This window comes from Loxodonta africana, chromosome 2 (genome assembly GCF_030014295.1).
Source record: "Loxodonta africana isolate mLoxAfr1 chromosome 2, mLoxAfr1.hap2, whole genome shotgun sequence".
NCBI classification, from domain to species: Eukaryota; Metazoa; Chordata; class Mammalia; order Proboscidea; family Elephantidae; genus Loxodonta; species Loxodonta africana.
Window position 1 is genome coordinate 1,476,733 of NC_087343.1, and position 18,406 is coordinate 1,495,138.

At 54.9% G+C, this 18,406-nt stretch overlaps 1 protein-coding gene across 1 annotated transcript in view; it reads left to right on the top strand.

Moving 5' to 3' along the window:
- Positions 1–16,830, top strand: part of CMBL (carboxymethylenebutenolidase homolog) — a 39,817-nt gene extending 22,987 nt beyond the window's left edge. The window contains exons 4-6 of the mRNA XM_064270385.1: positions 1,150–1,292; positions 7,161–7,252; positions 16,469–16,830. Of these exons, the coding sequence (XP_064126455.1) occupies positions 1,150–1,292; positions 7,161–7,252; positions 16,469–16,648 (415 nt within the window). The 3' untranslated portion in view covers positions 16,649–16,830. The remainder of the gene's footprint in view (positions 1–1,149; positions 1,293–7,160; positions 7,253–16,468) is intronic.
- Positions 16,831–18,406: the final 1,576 nt, after the last annotated feature.

Sequence of the window (18,406 nt, forward strand, 5' to 3'; positions counted from 1 at the left end):
GGTGAGCGTGGGGGGACCTATCCAAAGCCAGGTCCTAGTGCTCCCAGCAAAGTGGAGAACAGACTCGGAGCTGTAAAAAAGCTTTTCCAGAAGTCCTTAATTACTGCTCCAGCATTGTGGACGATACTGTTTGCACAGAGTCGCATGCTGGTTCTGTTTAAATGTGTGCAGATACGGGTTACTGGGACCACAAGAACGAGGAACCACTGCCGCATGGCTTGCTACTCCTTTCCTTAACTGCAAACATGCAGCAGTCCTTCCCCACAGAGCAAACAGCTTTCTGGGCTGCCTTTTGGTATGCTGTTGCTACCTGAATTTGCCTTAGAGTTCCAAACAACTCATTTGAACATGAACTTGGGAGCCATTGCCCATTTGCAAGATGAGGCTACCCCTCTTGGTCTCTCTTGGCTTGAGTAGCCCTGGTGCCCTTCCAAATACAGATCTGCTCTAGGGTGTGGGAGGGGCCGGGGATGCAGAGCTTGGGGGTGTTAGAGGAAGGGGCAGGGGCGCTGGCCTGTGGGGCTAAGTCCGTGGCCTCCATCCTGAGGCTGCAGAGCTGTTGCTCAGCTGTTGGCTGGGACGTAGATGGGCAGGCTTATGTTTTGGGAAGCAGCCTCCCGCAGCACAGTGGGTGGGACAGGGAGACCAGCAGGGGTGCGTCTCTTGGCAGAAGTGCTGAGGCTGAAGTCTGAAAAGAACCATCCTTGAGAACTCCAAATGGCCCTTGGTGGTCCAGCCTTTCACCCCCATGGCGTCTGACTGCAGTCACCTCTCCAGTTGCTTGCAAAGTGTCAGGGATTGAATTGTGTCCCCTAAGTATGTGCTGTTCCTGTGGATCTGACCCTGTTTGGAAATAAGACTTTTGTTAACAAGGCCAGATCCATGTAGAGTGGGTCCTAAACCCAATCACATCAGAGTTACAACAAGGGAAAATCAGACACAGAGGCAGGCACACACTGGGGAAGACGGGCATCATGTGAGGATTGTCGGCCAGCCAGGCAACGCCAGGGATTGTTAGCCTCCAGAACTGTGAGAAAATAAATTTCTGTGCTTTAAAGCCACCCACTTGTGGCATTTCTGCCACAGCAGCACTAGGTGGCTGTGACACAACCTAACTCTTGACTCGTCAGTGGCTTTTCTCTTGCCCAGAGAGGTGGACGTGGTCCTCAAGTACCTGAAGCTGCAGTGTGGTGCCCAGAAATTTGGCGTTGTGGGCTTCTGCTGGGGCGGCGTGGCTGTCCACCACTTGATGGCAACGCGCGCAGAATTCAGGGCTGGGGTGTCGATCTATGGTAAGTCTGCCCTGGTGAGGACACGGGGCGCGATGTGGTGGCAATGACCGCCGGCTTCTCAAGGTCCCAGGAGTGCAGAGATGCCCATCCCAGGAGGTTTGTGTGAAATAAGAGAATAGAGGTGAGGGCAGTCGCCAGAGGCCACTGGGTGTGTGGGGACTGGGGCGTCCAACAGCGTGACCTGGGAAGGTCACGAACCAGAGGTCCCAATTTCTTCTCTTGGGCTGAAGGGGACACGTTTAACCAGCAGTTCATTCTGTGGTGACGAATCTCGATACTCTTCTTTTGAGCAACATGTATGAACATGTTTTTCAAGATGCAAATTGTCCTTAACCACACATGCGTGTGCTCACACACACACACAAGCACAGGCACACACACAAGCAAACATGCACACACAGGCACACACACAAGCACACATGGACACACAGGCACACACAGGCATACACACAGGCACACACACAGGCACACAAGCACAGGCGCACAGAGGCACACACATGCACACGCAGGCACACAAGCACAGGCACACAGGCACACAAAGGCACACAAGCACAGGCGCACGCAAAGGCACACAAGCACAGTCGCACACAAAGGCACACAAGCACAGGTGCACACAGGCACACAAGCACACAGGCACACACAGGCACACAAGCACACAGGCACACACATGCACACAAAGGCACACAAGCACACAGGCACACAAGCACAGGTGCACACAGGCACACACAGGCACACACAGGGACACAGGCACACAAGCACACACACAAGCACACAGGCACACACAGGCACACAAGCACAGGCACACAGGCACACAAGCACACAGGCACACACATGCACACAGGCACACACAGGCGCACACAGGCGCACACAGGCACACAAGCACAGGCGCACACAGGCACACACAGGCACACACACATGCACACAGGCACACACAGGCACACAAGCACAGGCACACACAGGCACACACAGGCACACAAGCACAGGCACACACACAAGCACACAGGCACACACAGGCACACAGGCGCACACAGGCGCACACAGGCACACACAGGCACACAAGCACAGGCGCACACAGGCGCACACAGGCACACACACATGCACACAGGCACACACAGGCACACACAGGCACACACAGGCACACACAGGCACACAGGCACACAAGCAAAGGCACACAGGCACACACATGCACACACAGGCACACAAGCACAGGCACACACAGGCACACACAGGCACATAAGCACACAGGCACACAAGCACACATGGACACACAGGCACACAGGCACACAAGCACAGGCGCACAGAGGCACACACATGCACACGCAGGCACACAAGCACACAGGCACACACAAGCACACAGGCACACACGGGCACACAAAGGCACAGGCACACATGCACACACAGGCACACATGCACACACAGGCACACAAGCACACAGGCACACACAGGCACACAAGCGCAGGCGCACACAAGCACACAGGCACACACAGGCACACACACAAGCACACAGGCACACACAGGCACACACAGGCACACAAGCACAGGCGCACACAGGCACACAAGCACACAGGCACACACATGCACACAGGCACACACACAAGCACACAGGCACACACAGGCACACAAGCACAGGCGCACACAGGCACACAGGCACACACACAAGCACACAGGCACACACAGGCACACAAGCACAGGCGCACAGAGGCACACACATGCACACAGGCACACACATGCACACAGGCACACAAGCACAGGCACACGCATATGCACACAGGCACACACAGGCACACACAGGCACACACAGGCACACAAGCACAGGTGCACAGAGGCACAGACAGGCGCACACAGGCACACAGGCACACACAGGCACACAAGCACAGGCGCACACAGGCACACAAGCACAGGCGCACAGAGGCACAAGCACACAGGCACACACATGCACACAGGCACACACACAAGCACAGGCGCACACAGGCACACAAGCACACAGGCACAAAGCACAGGTGCACAGAGGCACACACATGCACACACAGGCACACAAGCACACAGGCATACACAGGCACACAAGCACAGGCGCACACAGGCACACACAGGCACAAGCACAGGCACACACAGGCACAAGCACAGGCACACACAGGCACACACATGCGCACACAGGCACACACAGGCACACACACATGTACACAGGCACACACAGGCACACAAGCACACAGGCACACACATGCACACAGGCACACACACAAGCACACAGGCACACAGGCATACAAGCACAGGCGCACACAGGCACACAAGCACACAGGCACACAGGCACACAGGCACACAAGCACAGGTGCACACAGGCACATGCACACATGCACACACAGGCACACAAGCACACAGACAGGCACACAAGCACAGGTGCACAGAGGCACACACCTGCACACACAGGCACACAAGCACACAGGCACACAAGCACACAGGCATACATAGGCACACAAGCACAGGCACACAGAGGCACACACATGCACACAGGCACACACAGGCACACACACAAGCACACAGGCACAGAAGCACAGGTGCACAGAGGCACACACATGCACACACAGGCACACAAGCACACAGGCATACACAGGCACACAAGCACAGGCGCACACAGGCACACACATGCGCACACAGGCACAAGCACAGGCACACACAGGCACACAAGCACAGGCGCACAGATGCACACAAGCACACAGGCACACAGGCACACACAGGCGCACACAGGCACACAAGCACAGGCACACACACATGCACACAGGCACACACAGGCACACACATGCACACAGGCACACACACAAGCACACAGGCACACAGGCATACAAGCACAGGTGCACACAGGCACAGAAGCGCACAAGCACACAGGCACACAAGCACACAGGCGCACATGCACACAGGCAGACAAGCACAGGCGCACACAGGCACACACATGCACACAGGCACACACACAAGCACACAGGCACACAGGCACACAAGCACAGGTGCACACAGGCACAAGCGCACACAGGCACAAGCGCACACAGGCACACGCACACAGGCACACACACAAGCACACAGGCACACAGGCACACAAGCACAGGCGCACACAAGCACAAGCGCACACAGGCACACACATGCACACACAGGCACACAAGCACACAGGCACACACAGGCACACAAGCACAGGCACACAGGCACACATATGCACACACAGGCACACAAGCACACAGGCACACAGGCACACAAGCACAGGCGCACAGAGGCACACACATGCACACAGGCACACAAGCACAGGTGCACACAGGCACACACAGGCGTGCACACAGGCACACAGGCACACACAGACACACAGGCACACAAGCACATGTGCACACAAGGCACACAGGCACACAAGCACAGGTGCACACAGGCACACAGGCACACAGACACACAAGCACATGTGCACACAAGGCATACAGGCACACAAGCACACACGTGCACACGGTGCACACAGGCACACAAGTACACTCACGTGCACACAAGGCACACGGATGCACACAGGAACACATGCACACAAGCATGTATGCATGTGCACACACAGGCACACACAGAGTCATGCGTGCACACACACACGCACACAGGTGCACACAAGAAGGAAAAGAAAAATCTGCTCCGAGGTGTCAACAGCAGCATACAGGACTCAGGTAGCACAGCAAGGAAATGAGAACATTGTACTTTGATGTGGAAATGGCGGCGGACCAGGTACATGGTAAACAGAAACATTCTGCCCAAGAAGACGCTAAAAAAAGGCACACGATGAAATTTGACCTTGATAATAGTATATCATAAAGCTGTACTAATGATTTTTATTTGGCTTAGTGTTAGCTTACTGTGGTATTTTCACTTGTTTTTAGCATTAAAAAAAAAAAAAGCCCCACAGTTTGTCTGTGGTAGTGGGCAGTTTGGCACAGTTATGGGTGGTGGGTGCACATGGGATTAATGTAACTGATATCACTAAATTGTACACCTGAAAACTGTGGAACTGGCAAGTGTGTTTTATACATATATCTTTACAATACAAATATATGTATAAAGGGAAAAAGAAATTAAGCTGAATTTGCATAAGGCAGAAAGCCAAATAGGAAGCCCTCACCCACATTAACAAATAATGCTGCTACAAAAAAACCCTTATGTATCTACTTAAACGACAGGAAATAAACTCTGTCAAACTGTTAAAAAAGAAAAACAAAAACCTGTTGCCATGGAGTCGATTCCTACTCACGGTGACCCTATAGGACAGAGTAGAACTGCCCCATAGGGTTCCTAGGAGCGCCTGGTGGATTCAAATTGCTGACCTTTTAGTTAGTAGCGACCTTTTGGTTAGCAGCAAAACGCTTAACCACTGAGTCACCGGGGCTCCAGTTGGCACAGATGGTGAGAAGGTCGGGGCTGGCGGGGAGGGGCAGGACGAGCAGGTGAGCCCAGGGCGTTTTCAGGCAGTGAGAGGATTCTGCACGGACCGTGATGGTGGACGTGACACGTGATGTGATGCCTTTGTCAAAACCCGCAGGACTGCAGCAGAGTGAGGCCACGTAAACTGACGTCATTTAGTCATCGGTTGTAACAAATGTGTCAAACTGATGCAGGACGTTAATAATAGCACAGACTGTGCAGGGGAGAAGAGGGAAATGGATACCGTACTTCCTACATGGTTTTCTGTAAACCTAAAACTGTTAAAGTCTAAGGAAAAGGAAATAGGCTCCATGAGTGGGGAGTTGCCCCTCAGCCCTTGCGCAGACACAGCCCCGCGTGGCGGCTCGCCGGCGCCCCCGTCTGGCGCTGTGTGCACACATGCTGCAGAGCAGTTTGGGGACAGCAGGTCCCAGCACAGGACGGGATTTTGCCGAGTGGCAGCGGCCCAGCCCGGATCCGGAGGACTTGGACGTGCAGGAGGCCAGCTTGCTGCGTGCCTGTGCCCGGCAGCGGAGAGGCAGCCGTCTTGCACTCCGTCCCCCACTTTACCTTCCTGTGGCCTCACTCAGGACCCCAGTTTTCCCACAGACGCGGCTGCTCCAGCAGTCTTTCCAGCCCTCTGGTCGGGCAGAGCATGTTTTGTTAAAGTTCGGGTAACCCATCTCTAGAATTCTGGATGGAGGGTGCACATTGGTTTTCCTGGGTGGCCTGGTAGGACTGTGGTCTCATGAGAGCATAGACATGTTATGAATGGGACCGTCAGCACAGTAAGTCAAGGCCTGCAGGGCTTGTGCAGACAGTGAGAAATTTCTAGAAGAACAGCAGAGGCCAGGCTGTCCTGATTTGAGATTACCAAAATAAATAAACCACATCTGTTGCCATGGAGTCGATTCAGACTCAGGGACCCTATAGAACGGAGTAGAGCTGCCTCACAGGGTTTCCAAGGCTGTAATCTTTATGGCAGCAGAGCGCCACGTTCTCCTGAGGAGCGGCTGGTGGGTTCGAACCTCCGACCTTTCCCTTAGCAGCCAAGCGCTTAACCACTGCAGCACCAGGGCTCCTTGATTTGAGATTATCGCCCCTTCTTCCAGGCGTGTCACAGAAGGAGCATTTTCCCGGCCGTTCCTGTCTTTACACTCAGTGGTCTTCAGTTCTTCCATTACTGAAAGCTGAATTCCGAGTGAATAGAGTGTATAGCAGGACGATCTGAACAAACAAGCTTCTCTTTTAGACTGAATCTCAAGGACACGTCTCTAGAATTGCTAATAGATAAACCAAAAACCAAACCCAGTGTGCTAATAAATGAATGAATAAAGACAAACAACAAAAGCACACACTTTCCTTTGAAAACTCAAACCAGATTCACGTCATTTTCTGTGATGTGTGCAAACCACCCTGCTCTCTCCCTGTCCTGTTTCCCAGGCATCGTCAAGGACTCTCAGGACGTGTACAATTTGAAGAACCCGACGTTGTTCATTTTTGCTGAAAATGATGCGGTGATTTCTCTTGAGCAAGTAAGTTGGTGTCTTGACCCTCCTGATTTATGCATTTATAACACAGTGTGATATTTGAGCTGGCGGGGGGGCAGTCCTAAAGCATTCATTTGTTGCCCCAAAATTTTTTTCAACATTGGAATTTTAAAGAATGGACTTAGAGTGGGCTCTTACCCCAAACAGGTAAGAGCCATGACACACGCTAAGCTAACAGGGAAGGAAGGGACCGCCGTGACACATGCTAACCTAACAGGGAAGGAAGGGACCGCCGTGACACATGCTAAGCTAACGGAAGGAAGGGACCGCCGTGACACTCATTAAGCTAACGGAAGGATGGGACCACCGTGACACACGCTAAGCTAACAGGGAAGGGACCGCCGTGACACATGCTAAGCTAACAGGGAAGGAAGGGACCTCCATGACATGCTAAGCTAACAGGGAAGGAAGGGACCGCCAGGACACACACTAAGCTAACAGGGAAGGAAGGGACCGCCGTGACACACACTAAGCTAACAGGGAAGGAAGGGACCGCCGTGACACATGCTAAGCTAACAGGGAAGGAAGGGACCGCCAGGACACACACTAAGCTAACAGGGAAGGAAGGGACCTCCATGACATGCTAAGCTAACAGGGAAGGAAGGGACCGCCATGACACACGCTAAGCTAACAGGGAAGGAAGGGACCGCCGTGACACACGCTAAGCTAACAGGGAAGGAAGGGACCGCCGTGACACACGCTAAGCTAACAGGGAAGGATGGGACCGCCGTGGCACACGCTAACAGGGAAGGAGGGGACCGCCGTGACATGCTAACAGGGAAGGAAGGAACCGCCGTGACACACACTAAGCTAACAGGGAAGGAAGGGACCGCCGTGACACACGCTAAGCTAACAGGGAAGGAAGGGACCGCCGTGACACACGCTAAGCTAACAGGAAGGAAGGGACCGCCGTGACACACGCTAAGCTAACAGGAAGGAAGGGACCGCCGTGACACACGCTAAACTAACAGGGAAGGACGGGACCGCCATGACACACGCTAAGCTAACAGGGAAGGGACTGCCGTGACACACACTAAGCTAACGGAAGGATGGGACCACCGTGACACACACTAAGCTAACAGGGAAGGGTGGGACCGCCGTGACACACGCTAAGCTAACAGGGAAGGATGGGACTGCCGTGACACACGCTAAGCTAACAGGGAAGGAAGGGACCGCCATGACACATGCTAAGCTAACGGAAGGAGGGGACCGGCGTGACATGCTAATGGAAGGATGGGACCGCCGTGACACACGCTAACGGAAGGAAGGGACCGCCGTGACACATCCTAACAGGGAAGGAAAGGACCGCCGTGACACACGCTAACGGGGAAGGAAGGGACCACCATGACACACGCTAACAGGGAAGGAAGGGACCGCCGTGACACACGCTAACAGGGAAGGATGGGACCACCATGACACGCTAACAGGGAAGGAAGGGACCGCCGTGACACACGCTAAGCTAACAGGGAAGGAAGGGACCGCCGTGACACACGCTAAGCTAACAGGGAAGGAAGGGACCGCCGTGACACACGCTAAGCTAACAGGGAAGGATGGGACCGCCGTGACACACGCTAACAGGGAAGGAGGGGACCGCCGTGACACGCTAACAGGGAAGGAAGGGACCGCCGTGACACACGCTAAGCTAACAGGGAAGGAAGGGACCGCCGTGACACACGCTAAACTAACAGGGAAGGACGGGACCGCCGTGACACACGCTAAGCTAACAGGGAAGGAAGGGACTGCCATGACACACACTAAGCTAACGGAAGGATGGGACCACCGTGACACACACTAAGCTAACAGGGAAGGATGGGACCGCCGTGACACACGCTAAGCTAACAGGGAAGGATGGGACCGCCGTGACACACGCTAAGCTAACAGGGAAGGAAGGGACCGTCATGACACATGCTAAGCTAACAGGGAAGGAGGGGACCGGCGTGACATGCTAATGGAAGGATGGGACCGCCGTGACACATGCTAACAGGGAAGGAAGGGACCGCCGTGACACATGCTAACAGGGAAGGAAAGGACCGCCGTGACACACGCTAACGGGGAAGGAAGGGACCACCATGACACATGCTAACAGGGAAGGAAGGGACCGCCGTGACACACGCTAACAGGGAAGGATGGGACCACCATGACACACGCTAACAGGGAAGGAAGTGACCACCATGACACACGCTAAGCTAACGGAAGGAAGGGACTGCCGTGACACTCATTAAGCTAATGAAAGGATGGGACCGCCGTGACACACGCTAAGCTAACAGGGAAGGGACCGCCGTGACACACGCTAAGCTAACGGAAGGAACGGACCGCCGTGACACACGCTAAGCTAACAGGGAAGGAAGGGACCGCGATGACACACGCTAAGCTCACAGGGAAGGAAGGGACCGTGTGACACACGCTAAGCTAACAGGGAAGGAAGGGACCGCCGTGACACACGCTAAGCTAACAGGGAAGGAAGGGACCGCCGTGACACACGCTAAGCTAACAGGGAAGGAAGGGACCGCCGTGACACACGCTAAGCTCACAGGGAAGGAAGGGACCGCCGTGACACACGCTAAGCTAACAGGGAAGGAAGGGACCGCCGTGACACACGCTAAGCTAACAGGGAAGGATGGGACCGCCGTGACACACGCTAACAGGGAAGGAGGGGACTGCCGTGACACGCTAATAGGGAAGGAAGGGACCGCCGTGACACACGCTAAGCTAACAGGGAAGGATGGGACTGCCGTGACACACGCTAAGCTAACAGGGAAGGAAGGGACCGCTGTGACATGCTAAGCTAACAGGGAAGGAAGGGACCGCTGTGACACACGCTAAGCTAACAGGGAAGGAAGGGACTGCCATGACACACGCTAAGCTAACAGGGAAGGAAGGGCCCGCCGTGACACACGCTAAGCTAACGGAAGGATGGGACCACCGTGACACACGCTAACAGGGAAGGAGGGGACCGCCGTGACATGCTAACAGGGAAGGAAGGAACCGCCGTGACACACGCTAAGCTAACAGGGAAGGAAGGGACTGCCGTGACACATACTAAGCTGACGGAAGGAAGGGACTGCCGTGACACACACTAAGCTAACGGAAGGATGGGACCACTGTGACACACACTAAGCTAACAGGGAAGGATGGGACCGCTGTGACACACGCTAAGCTAACAGGGAAGGATGGGACTGCCGTGACACACGGTAAGCTAACAGGGAAGGAAGGGACTGCCGTGACACACGCTAAGCTAACAGGGAAGGAGGGGACCGGTGTGACATGCTAACAAGGAAGGAGGGGACCGCCGTGACACGCTAACAGGGAAGGAAGGGACCGCCGTGACACATACTAAGCTAACAGGGAAGGAAGGGACCGCCGTGACACACGCTAAACTAACAGGGAAGGACGGGACCGCCGTGACACACGCTAAGCTAACGGAAGGATGGGACCGCCGTGACACACGCTAACAGGGAAGGAAGGAACTGCCGTGACACACGCTAAGCTAACAGGGAAGGAAGGGACCGCCGTGACACATACTAAGTTGAAGGAAGGATGGGATCGCCGTGACAGACGCTAAGCTAACAGGGAAGGAAGGGACCGCCGTGACACACGCTAAGCTAACAGGGAAGGAAGGGACCGCCGTGACACACACTAAGCTAACAGGGAAGGATGGGACCGCCGTGACACACGCTAACAGGGAAGGAGGGGACCGCCGTGACACGCTAACAGGGAAGGAAGGGACCGCCGTGACACACGCTAAGCTAACAGGGAAGGACGGGACCGCCGTGACACACGCTAAGCTAACAGGGAAGGACGGGACCGCCGTGACACACGCTAAACTAACAGGGAAGGACGGGACCGCCGTGACACACGCTAAGCTAACGGGAGGAAGGGACTGCTGTGACATGCTAAGCTAACAGGGAAGGAAGGGACCGCCGTGACACACGCTAAGCTAACAGGGAAGGACGGGACCGCCGTGACACACGCTAAACTAACAGGGAAGGACGGGACCGCCGTGACACACGCTAAGCTAACGGGGGAGGAAGGGACTGCTGTGACATGCTAAGCTAACAGGGAAGGAAGGGACCGCCGTGACACATAACTAAGCTAACAGGGAAGGATGGGACCGCCGTGACACACGCTAAGCTAACAGGGAAGGAAGGGACCGCTGTGACATGCTAAGCTAACAGGGAAGGAAGGGACCGCCGTGACACACGCTAAGCTAACAGGGAAGGAAGGGACCGCCGTGACACACGCTAAGCTAACGGAAGGAAGGGACTGCCGTGACACACGCTAAACTGACAGTGAAGGATGGGACCGCCGTGACACACGCTAAACTGACAGTGAAGGGTGGGACCGCCGTGACACACGCTAAGCTAACGGAAGGAAGGGACCGCCGTGACACACACTAAGCTAACGGAAGGATGGGACCACCGTGACACACACTAAGCTAACAGGGAAGGATGGGACCGCCGTGACACACGCTAAGCTAACAGGGAAGGATGGGACCGCCGTGACACACGGTAAGCTAACAGGGAAGGAGGGGACCGGCGTGACATGCTAACAGGGAAGGAGAGGACCGCCGTGACACGCTAACAGGGAAGGAAGGGACCGCCGTGACACATACTAAGCTAACAGGGAAGGAAGGGACCGCCGTGACACACGCTAAACTAACAGGGAAGGACGGGACCGCCGTGACACACGCTAAGCTAACAGGGAAGGAGGGGACTGCCGTGACACACACTAAGCTAACGGAAGGATGGGACCACCGTGACACACACTAAGCTAATAGGGAAGGATGGGACCGCCGTGACACACGCTAAGCTAACGGAAGGATGGGACCGCCGTGACACACGCTAAGCTAACAGGGAAGGAAGGGACCGCCATGACACATGCTAAGCTAACAGGGAAGGAGGGGACCGGCGTGACATGCTAATGGAAGGAAGGGACCGCCATGACACACGCTAACAGGGAAGGAAGGGACCGCCGTGACACATGCTAATAGGGAAGGAAAGGACCGCCGTGACACACGCTAACAGGAAAGGATGGGACCACCATGACACGCTAACAGGGAAGGAAGGGACCGCCGTGACACACGCTAAGCTAACGGAAGGAAGGGACTGCCGTGACACTCATTAAGCTAATGGAAGGATGGGATCGCTGTGACACACGCTAAGCTAACAGGGAAGGAAGGGACTGCCGTGACACACACTAAGCTAACGGAAGGATGGGACCACCGTGACACACACTAACCTAACAGGGAAGGATAGGACCGCCGTGACACACGCTAAGCTAACAGGGAAGGATGGGACCGCCGTGACACACGCTAAGCTAACAGGGAAGGAAGGGACCGCCATGACACACGCTAAGCTAACAGGGAAGGAGGGGACCGGCGTGACATGCTAATGGAAGGATGGGACCGCCGTGACACGCTAACAGGGAAGGAAGGGACTGCCGTGACACATGCTAACAGGGAAGGAAAGGACCGCCGTGACACACGCTAACGGGGAAGGAAGGGACCACCATGACATGCTAACAGGGAAGGAAGGGACCGCCGTGACACACGCTAACAGGGAAGGATGGGACCACCATGACACGCTAACAGGGAAGGAAGGGACCGCCGTGACACACGCTAAGCTAACGGAAGGAAGGGACTGCCGTGACACTCGTTAAGCTAATGGAAGGATGGGACCGCCGTGACACACGCTAAGCTAACAGGGAAGGAAGGGACCGCCGTGACACACGCTAAGCTAACGGAAGGAAGGGACTGCCGTGACACTCGTTAAGCTAATGGAAGGATGGGACCGCCGTGACACACGCTAAGCTAACAGGGAAGGGACCGCGGTGACACACGCTAAGCTAACAGGGAAGGAACGGACTGCCGTGACACACGCTAAGCTAACAGGGAAGGAAGGGACCGCCATGACATGCTAAGCTAACAGGGAAGGATGGGACCACCGTGACACACGCTAAGCTAACAGGGAAGGAAGGGACCGCCATGACATGCTAAGCTAACAGGGAAGGATGGGACCGCCATGACACACGCTAAGCTAACAGGGAAGGAAGGGACTGCCGTGACACACACTAAGCTAACGGAAGGATGGGACCACCGTGACACACGCTAAGCTAACAGGGAAGGGTGGGACCGCCGTGACACACGCTAAGCTAATAGGGAAGGATGGGACTGCCGTGACACACGCTAAGCTAACGGGGAAGGAAGGGACCGCCATGACACATGCTAAGCTAACGGAAGGAGGGGACCGGCGTGACATGCTAATGGAAGGATGGGACCGCCGTGACACGCTAACGGAAGGAAGGGACCGCCGTGACACATGCTAACAGGGAAGGAAAGGACCGCCGTGACACACGCTAACGGGGAAGGAAGGGACCACCATGACACACGCTAACAGGGAAGGAAGGGACCGCCGTGACACACGCTAACAGGGAAGGATGGGACCACCATGACACGCTAACAGGGAAGGAAGGGACCGCCGTGACACACGCTAAGCTAACAGGGAAGGAAGGGACCGCCGTGACACACGCTAAGCTAACAGGGAAGGAAGGGACCGCCGTGACACACGCTAAGCTAACAGGGAAGGATGGGACCGCCGTGACACACGCTAACAGGGAAGGAGGGGACCGCCGTGACACGCTAACAGGGAAGGAAGGGACCGCCGTGACACACGCTAAGCTAACAGGGAAGGAAGGGACCGCCGTGACACACACTAAGCTAAAAGGGAAGGAAGGGACCGCCGTGACACACGCTAAGCTAACAGGGAAGGAAGGGACCGCCGTGACACACGCTAACAGGAAAGGATGGGACCACCATGACACGCTAACAGGGAAGGAAGGGACCGCCGTGACACACGCTAAGCTAACGGAAGGAAGGGACTGCCGTGACACTCATTAAGCTAATGGAAGGATGGGATCGCTGTGACACACGCTAAGCTAACAGGGAAGGAAGGGACTGCCGTGACACACACTAAGCTAACGGAAGGATGGGACCACCGTGACACACACTAACCTAACAGGGAAGGATAGGACCGCCGTGACACACGCTAAGCTAACAGGGAAGGATGGGACCGCCGTGACACATGCTAACAGGGAAGGAAAGGACCGCCGTGACACACGCTAACGGGGAAGGAAGGGACCACCGTGACACACGCTAACAGGGAAGGAAGGGACCGCCGTGACACACGCTAACAGGGAAGGATGGGACCACCATGACACGCTAACAGGGAAGGAAGGGACCGCCGTGACACACGCTAAGCTAACGGAAGGAAGGGACTGCCGTGACACTCGTTAAGCTAATGGAAGGATGGGACCGCCGTGACACACGCTAAGCTAACAGGGAAGGGACCGCGGTGACACACGCTAAGCTAACAGGGAAGGAACGGACTGCCGTGACACACGCTAAGCTAACAGGGAAGGAAGGGACCGCCATGACATGCTAAGCTAACAGGGAAGGATGGGACCGCCGTGACACACGCTAAGCTAACAGGGAAGGAAGGGACCGCCATGACATGCTAAGCTAACAGGGAAGGATGGGACCGCCGTGACACACGCTAAGCTAACAGGGAAGGAAGGGACTGCCGTGACACACGCTAAGCTAACAGGGAAGGAGGGGACCGGCGTGACATGCTAACAGGGAAGGAGGGGACCGCCGTGACACGCTAACAGGGAAGGAAGGGACCGCCTTGACACACGTTAAGCTAACGGAAGGAAGGGACCGCCGTGACACATACTAAGCTAACAGGGAACGAAGGGACCGCCGTGACACACGCTAAGCTAACAGGGAAGGAAGGGACCGCCGTGACACACGCTAAAGTAACAGGGAAGGACGGGACCCCCGTGACACACGCTAAGCTAACAGGGAAGGAAGGGACTGCCGTGACACACACTAAGCTAACGGAAGGATGGGACCACCGTGACACACACTAAGCTAATAGGGAAGGATGGGACTGCCGTGACACACGCTAAGCTAACAGGGAATGATGGGACTGCCGTGACACACGCTAAGCTAACAGGGAAGGAAGGGACCGCTGTGACATGCTAAGCTAACAGGGAAGGAAGGGACCGCCGTGACACATAACTAAGCTAACAGGGAAGGATGGTACCGCCGTGACACACGCTAAGCTAACAGGGAAAGAAGGGACCGCTGTGACATGCTAAGCTAACAGGGAAGGAAGGGACCGCCGTGACACACGCTAAGCTAACAGGGAAGGAAGGGACCGCCGTGACACACGCTAAGCTAACGGAAGGAAGGGACTGCCGTGACACTCATTAAGCTAACGGAAGGATGGGACCGCCGTGACACACGCTAAGCTAACAGGGAAGGGATCGCCGTGACACACGCTAAGCTAACAGGGAAGGAAGGGACTGCTGTGACACACGCTAAGCTAACAGGGAAGGAAGGGACCTCCATGACATGCTAAGCTAACAGGGAAGGAAGGGACCGCCATTACACACGCTAAGCTAACAGGGAAGGATGGGACTGCCGTGACACTCGCTAAGCTAACAGGGAAGGAAGGGACCGCCGTGACACATGTTAAGCTAACAGGGAAGGATGGGACAGCCGTGACACACGCTAATGGGGAAGGAAGGGACCACCATGACACACGCTAACAGGGAAGGAAGGGACCGCCGAGACACATGCTAAGCTAACGGAAGGAAGGGACCGTGGCCGGCTTGACTCCCCCACCGCCTGAGTGAGCCACCATGGGCTACCAGGCACGTTAGCGGCTACGACCTCATTCCTAAGAGATAGTGGTCCGTAGCTTTCTTTTCTGGTGGTGTCTTGTCGGCTGCGACCTTACAAACAGACCTGTTAATTCCTTAAGTCAGTAAGGAAAAAGCAGAAGAGCATCGTACTTGAAAAGCTGTCGTTTAGAAATGACTGGCGTTGGTGATAATCAGTATATCGTATCCGTTAACGCAGATGGTTGCCAGAGGGATGGTGTGTCGTTACCGCGTCGCTGAGAGCTCTGTCCTTCGCCAGAGTGAGAACTGTGGTAGTTAGAAATTAAAAGTGAGGAATTCTCTACAGCTGTGGAACTTGTTCATAACGTGAAGCGTTGATGTTGAATCCTTTTTGTCTTTTTATTGTGGTGAAAATGGTGTTGAATCTCTCTTATGAGCATTTATAGACAATTTGGAGAATGGAAAGATATTACTAAAGGTTAAAGTCATATCAACATGAACTCTTCTTCATAACAGGTCTCTTTGCTGACCCAGAAGTTGAAAGACCACTGCAAGGTTGAATATCAAATTAAAACATTTTCCGGGCAAACTCACGGGTTCGTGCATCGAAAGAGAGAAGACTTCACCCCTGCAGACAAGCCCTACATCGAAGAGGCCAGAAGGAACCTGGTTGAGTGGCTGAACAAGTACATTTAGCCGTGACAAAGCGCCAGTTTTCTCAAGATCGATTTACCCAAGGATGGTTTTATATTCACTTTATATAAAATATTTCAAGAAATTCTAAAATTACTGAATCTGAAACCTAAATTCAGTAGGTTAATGTATGGAATCATTTAACTTTATTTTAAACATGTACATACAATAAAAAATTAATGCAACAGGTGCCTGACAGAGTTGTCTCTTGACTGTGAGTAAAACCTAGGGGCCCCTCAGGACCCGCCGACAGCTTGGGGGGCTGTCTGAGTTATCTGATGCTCTTGTAAGAGTAGCACCACAAGATCAAAAGCCCAGCTTAGACGTTTGTCTTAACAGAGCTGAGCTGGCCGTGCTCCGAGATGGAACTACAAGAAGAGTAGGGATTAATGGGGTTCCGTTGACCTAGTTACAGCAAGCGAATGCATTTATTTAAAATTTTTGAGTGTGTGTTTTATATGTTGTCGTTAGGTGCTGTGGAGTCAGTTCTGACTCACAGCAACCCTATAGGACGGGGTAGAACCGCCCCATGGGGTTTCCAAGGAGCGGCTGGTGGAGTGGAACTGCCAACCTTTTGGTTAGCAGCCAAGCTCTTAACCACTGCACTACCAGGGCTTCGTGTTTTATACAAACTATTATTTAGGGCAGCTTTAGGTTTACAGAAGATGGAGCAGAAAGTGCCATGTACCCACCCCCCCACCCCGTGGCTAACATCTGGCACTCACACCTGCGGTGCACCTACCTGTTAGAACCAGTGGCCCCATGATGCACAGTCAACACTGAAGGCCGCAGTTCACACAGATGCCCTCTGTGCTGGTCAGTCCTCTGGGTGCTGACACGTCAGAGTCCACACTGCAGTGTCATGCGGACTGTGGGACTCCCCCCACACCTGGAGGTAGGCCATAAGCAAGGCAGTTGTCAGGGAATGGGTTCCTTTGAAAGACAGCTGAGGGCAAGAGCTACAGGGAGCCTGAGGGTGCAGCTGGGGGAGCCCCACTCTCGCTCCTGCTCCAGACTTGTCATGCCGGGAGGCCATCATGATAACCTCGGGGACCCAGCCGAGGGAGCGGCCAGTCTTGAATCCTGGGGCTGCCATGACCAGGGGCAAGAGTTTGGAGGGACGGGCCCTGGCCAGCCCCAGGCCCCAGCCAGCCCTGGGCCCCAGAGCCTCGAGGGGAGTGCACCAAAGGCCGCAGCATGGAGCCGAGCTGGCCTGAGGGACTGGGGAGGTGGCGGTGGCGGAGGGGCCTCTCCCCTGAGGAAGAGGACGAGTGTGTCCCCTGTGGCTGCTGCAAGCAGTGAGCTGCAAACACCAGGTTTGTGCTCTCAAGGTCTCTTGGCCTCACAGGAAGGTGTTAGATGGCTCCCTCTGATGGCAGATCTGGCCTGGACAGAACCCAGCTTCTTGGAGGAATGAGGCCTGCGTTCTGGCTCATTGTCGGACGGCTGCCCTTTGGTACCCCTGGGTTAGTTAGGAGCGGATGAAGGGCCGTGGGTTAGCTGTGAGTGGACGCAGGGCCGTGGGTTAGCTGTGCGCGGATGGACGGCTGTGGGTTAGCTGTGAGTGGAAGAACCGCCTCTTCATGGCACCCCTGGGTTAGTAACTAGGGATCTAGGGTCTTGGGGTCACCCGCACCACACGGTGTGGACCTGGGCTGCTTCTGAGTCAGTAGGTGGGCCAGAGAGAGTCACAGAGACAGCTTCCATTTGCTCCAAGCTTACGTTGAGACCGTCTGATACATCAGTCTGCTAGATGCAGAC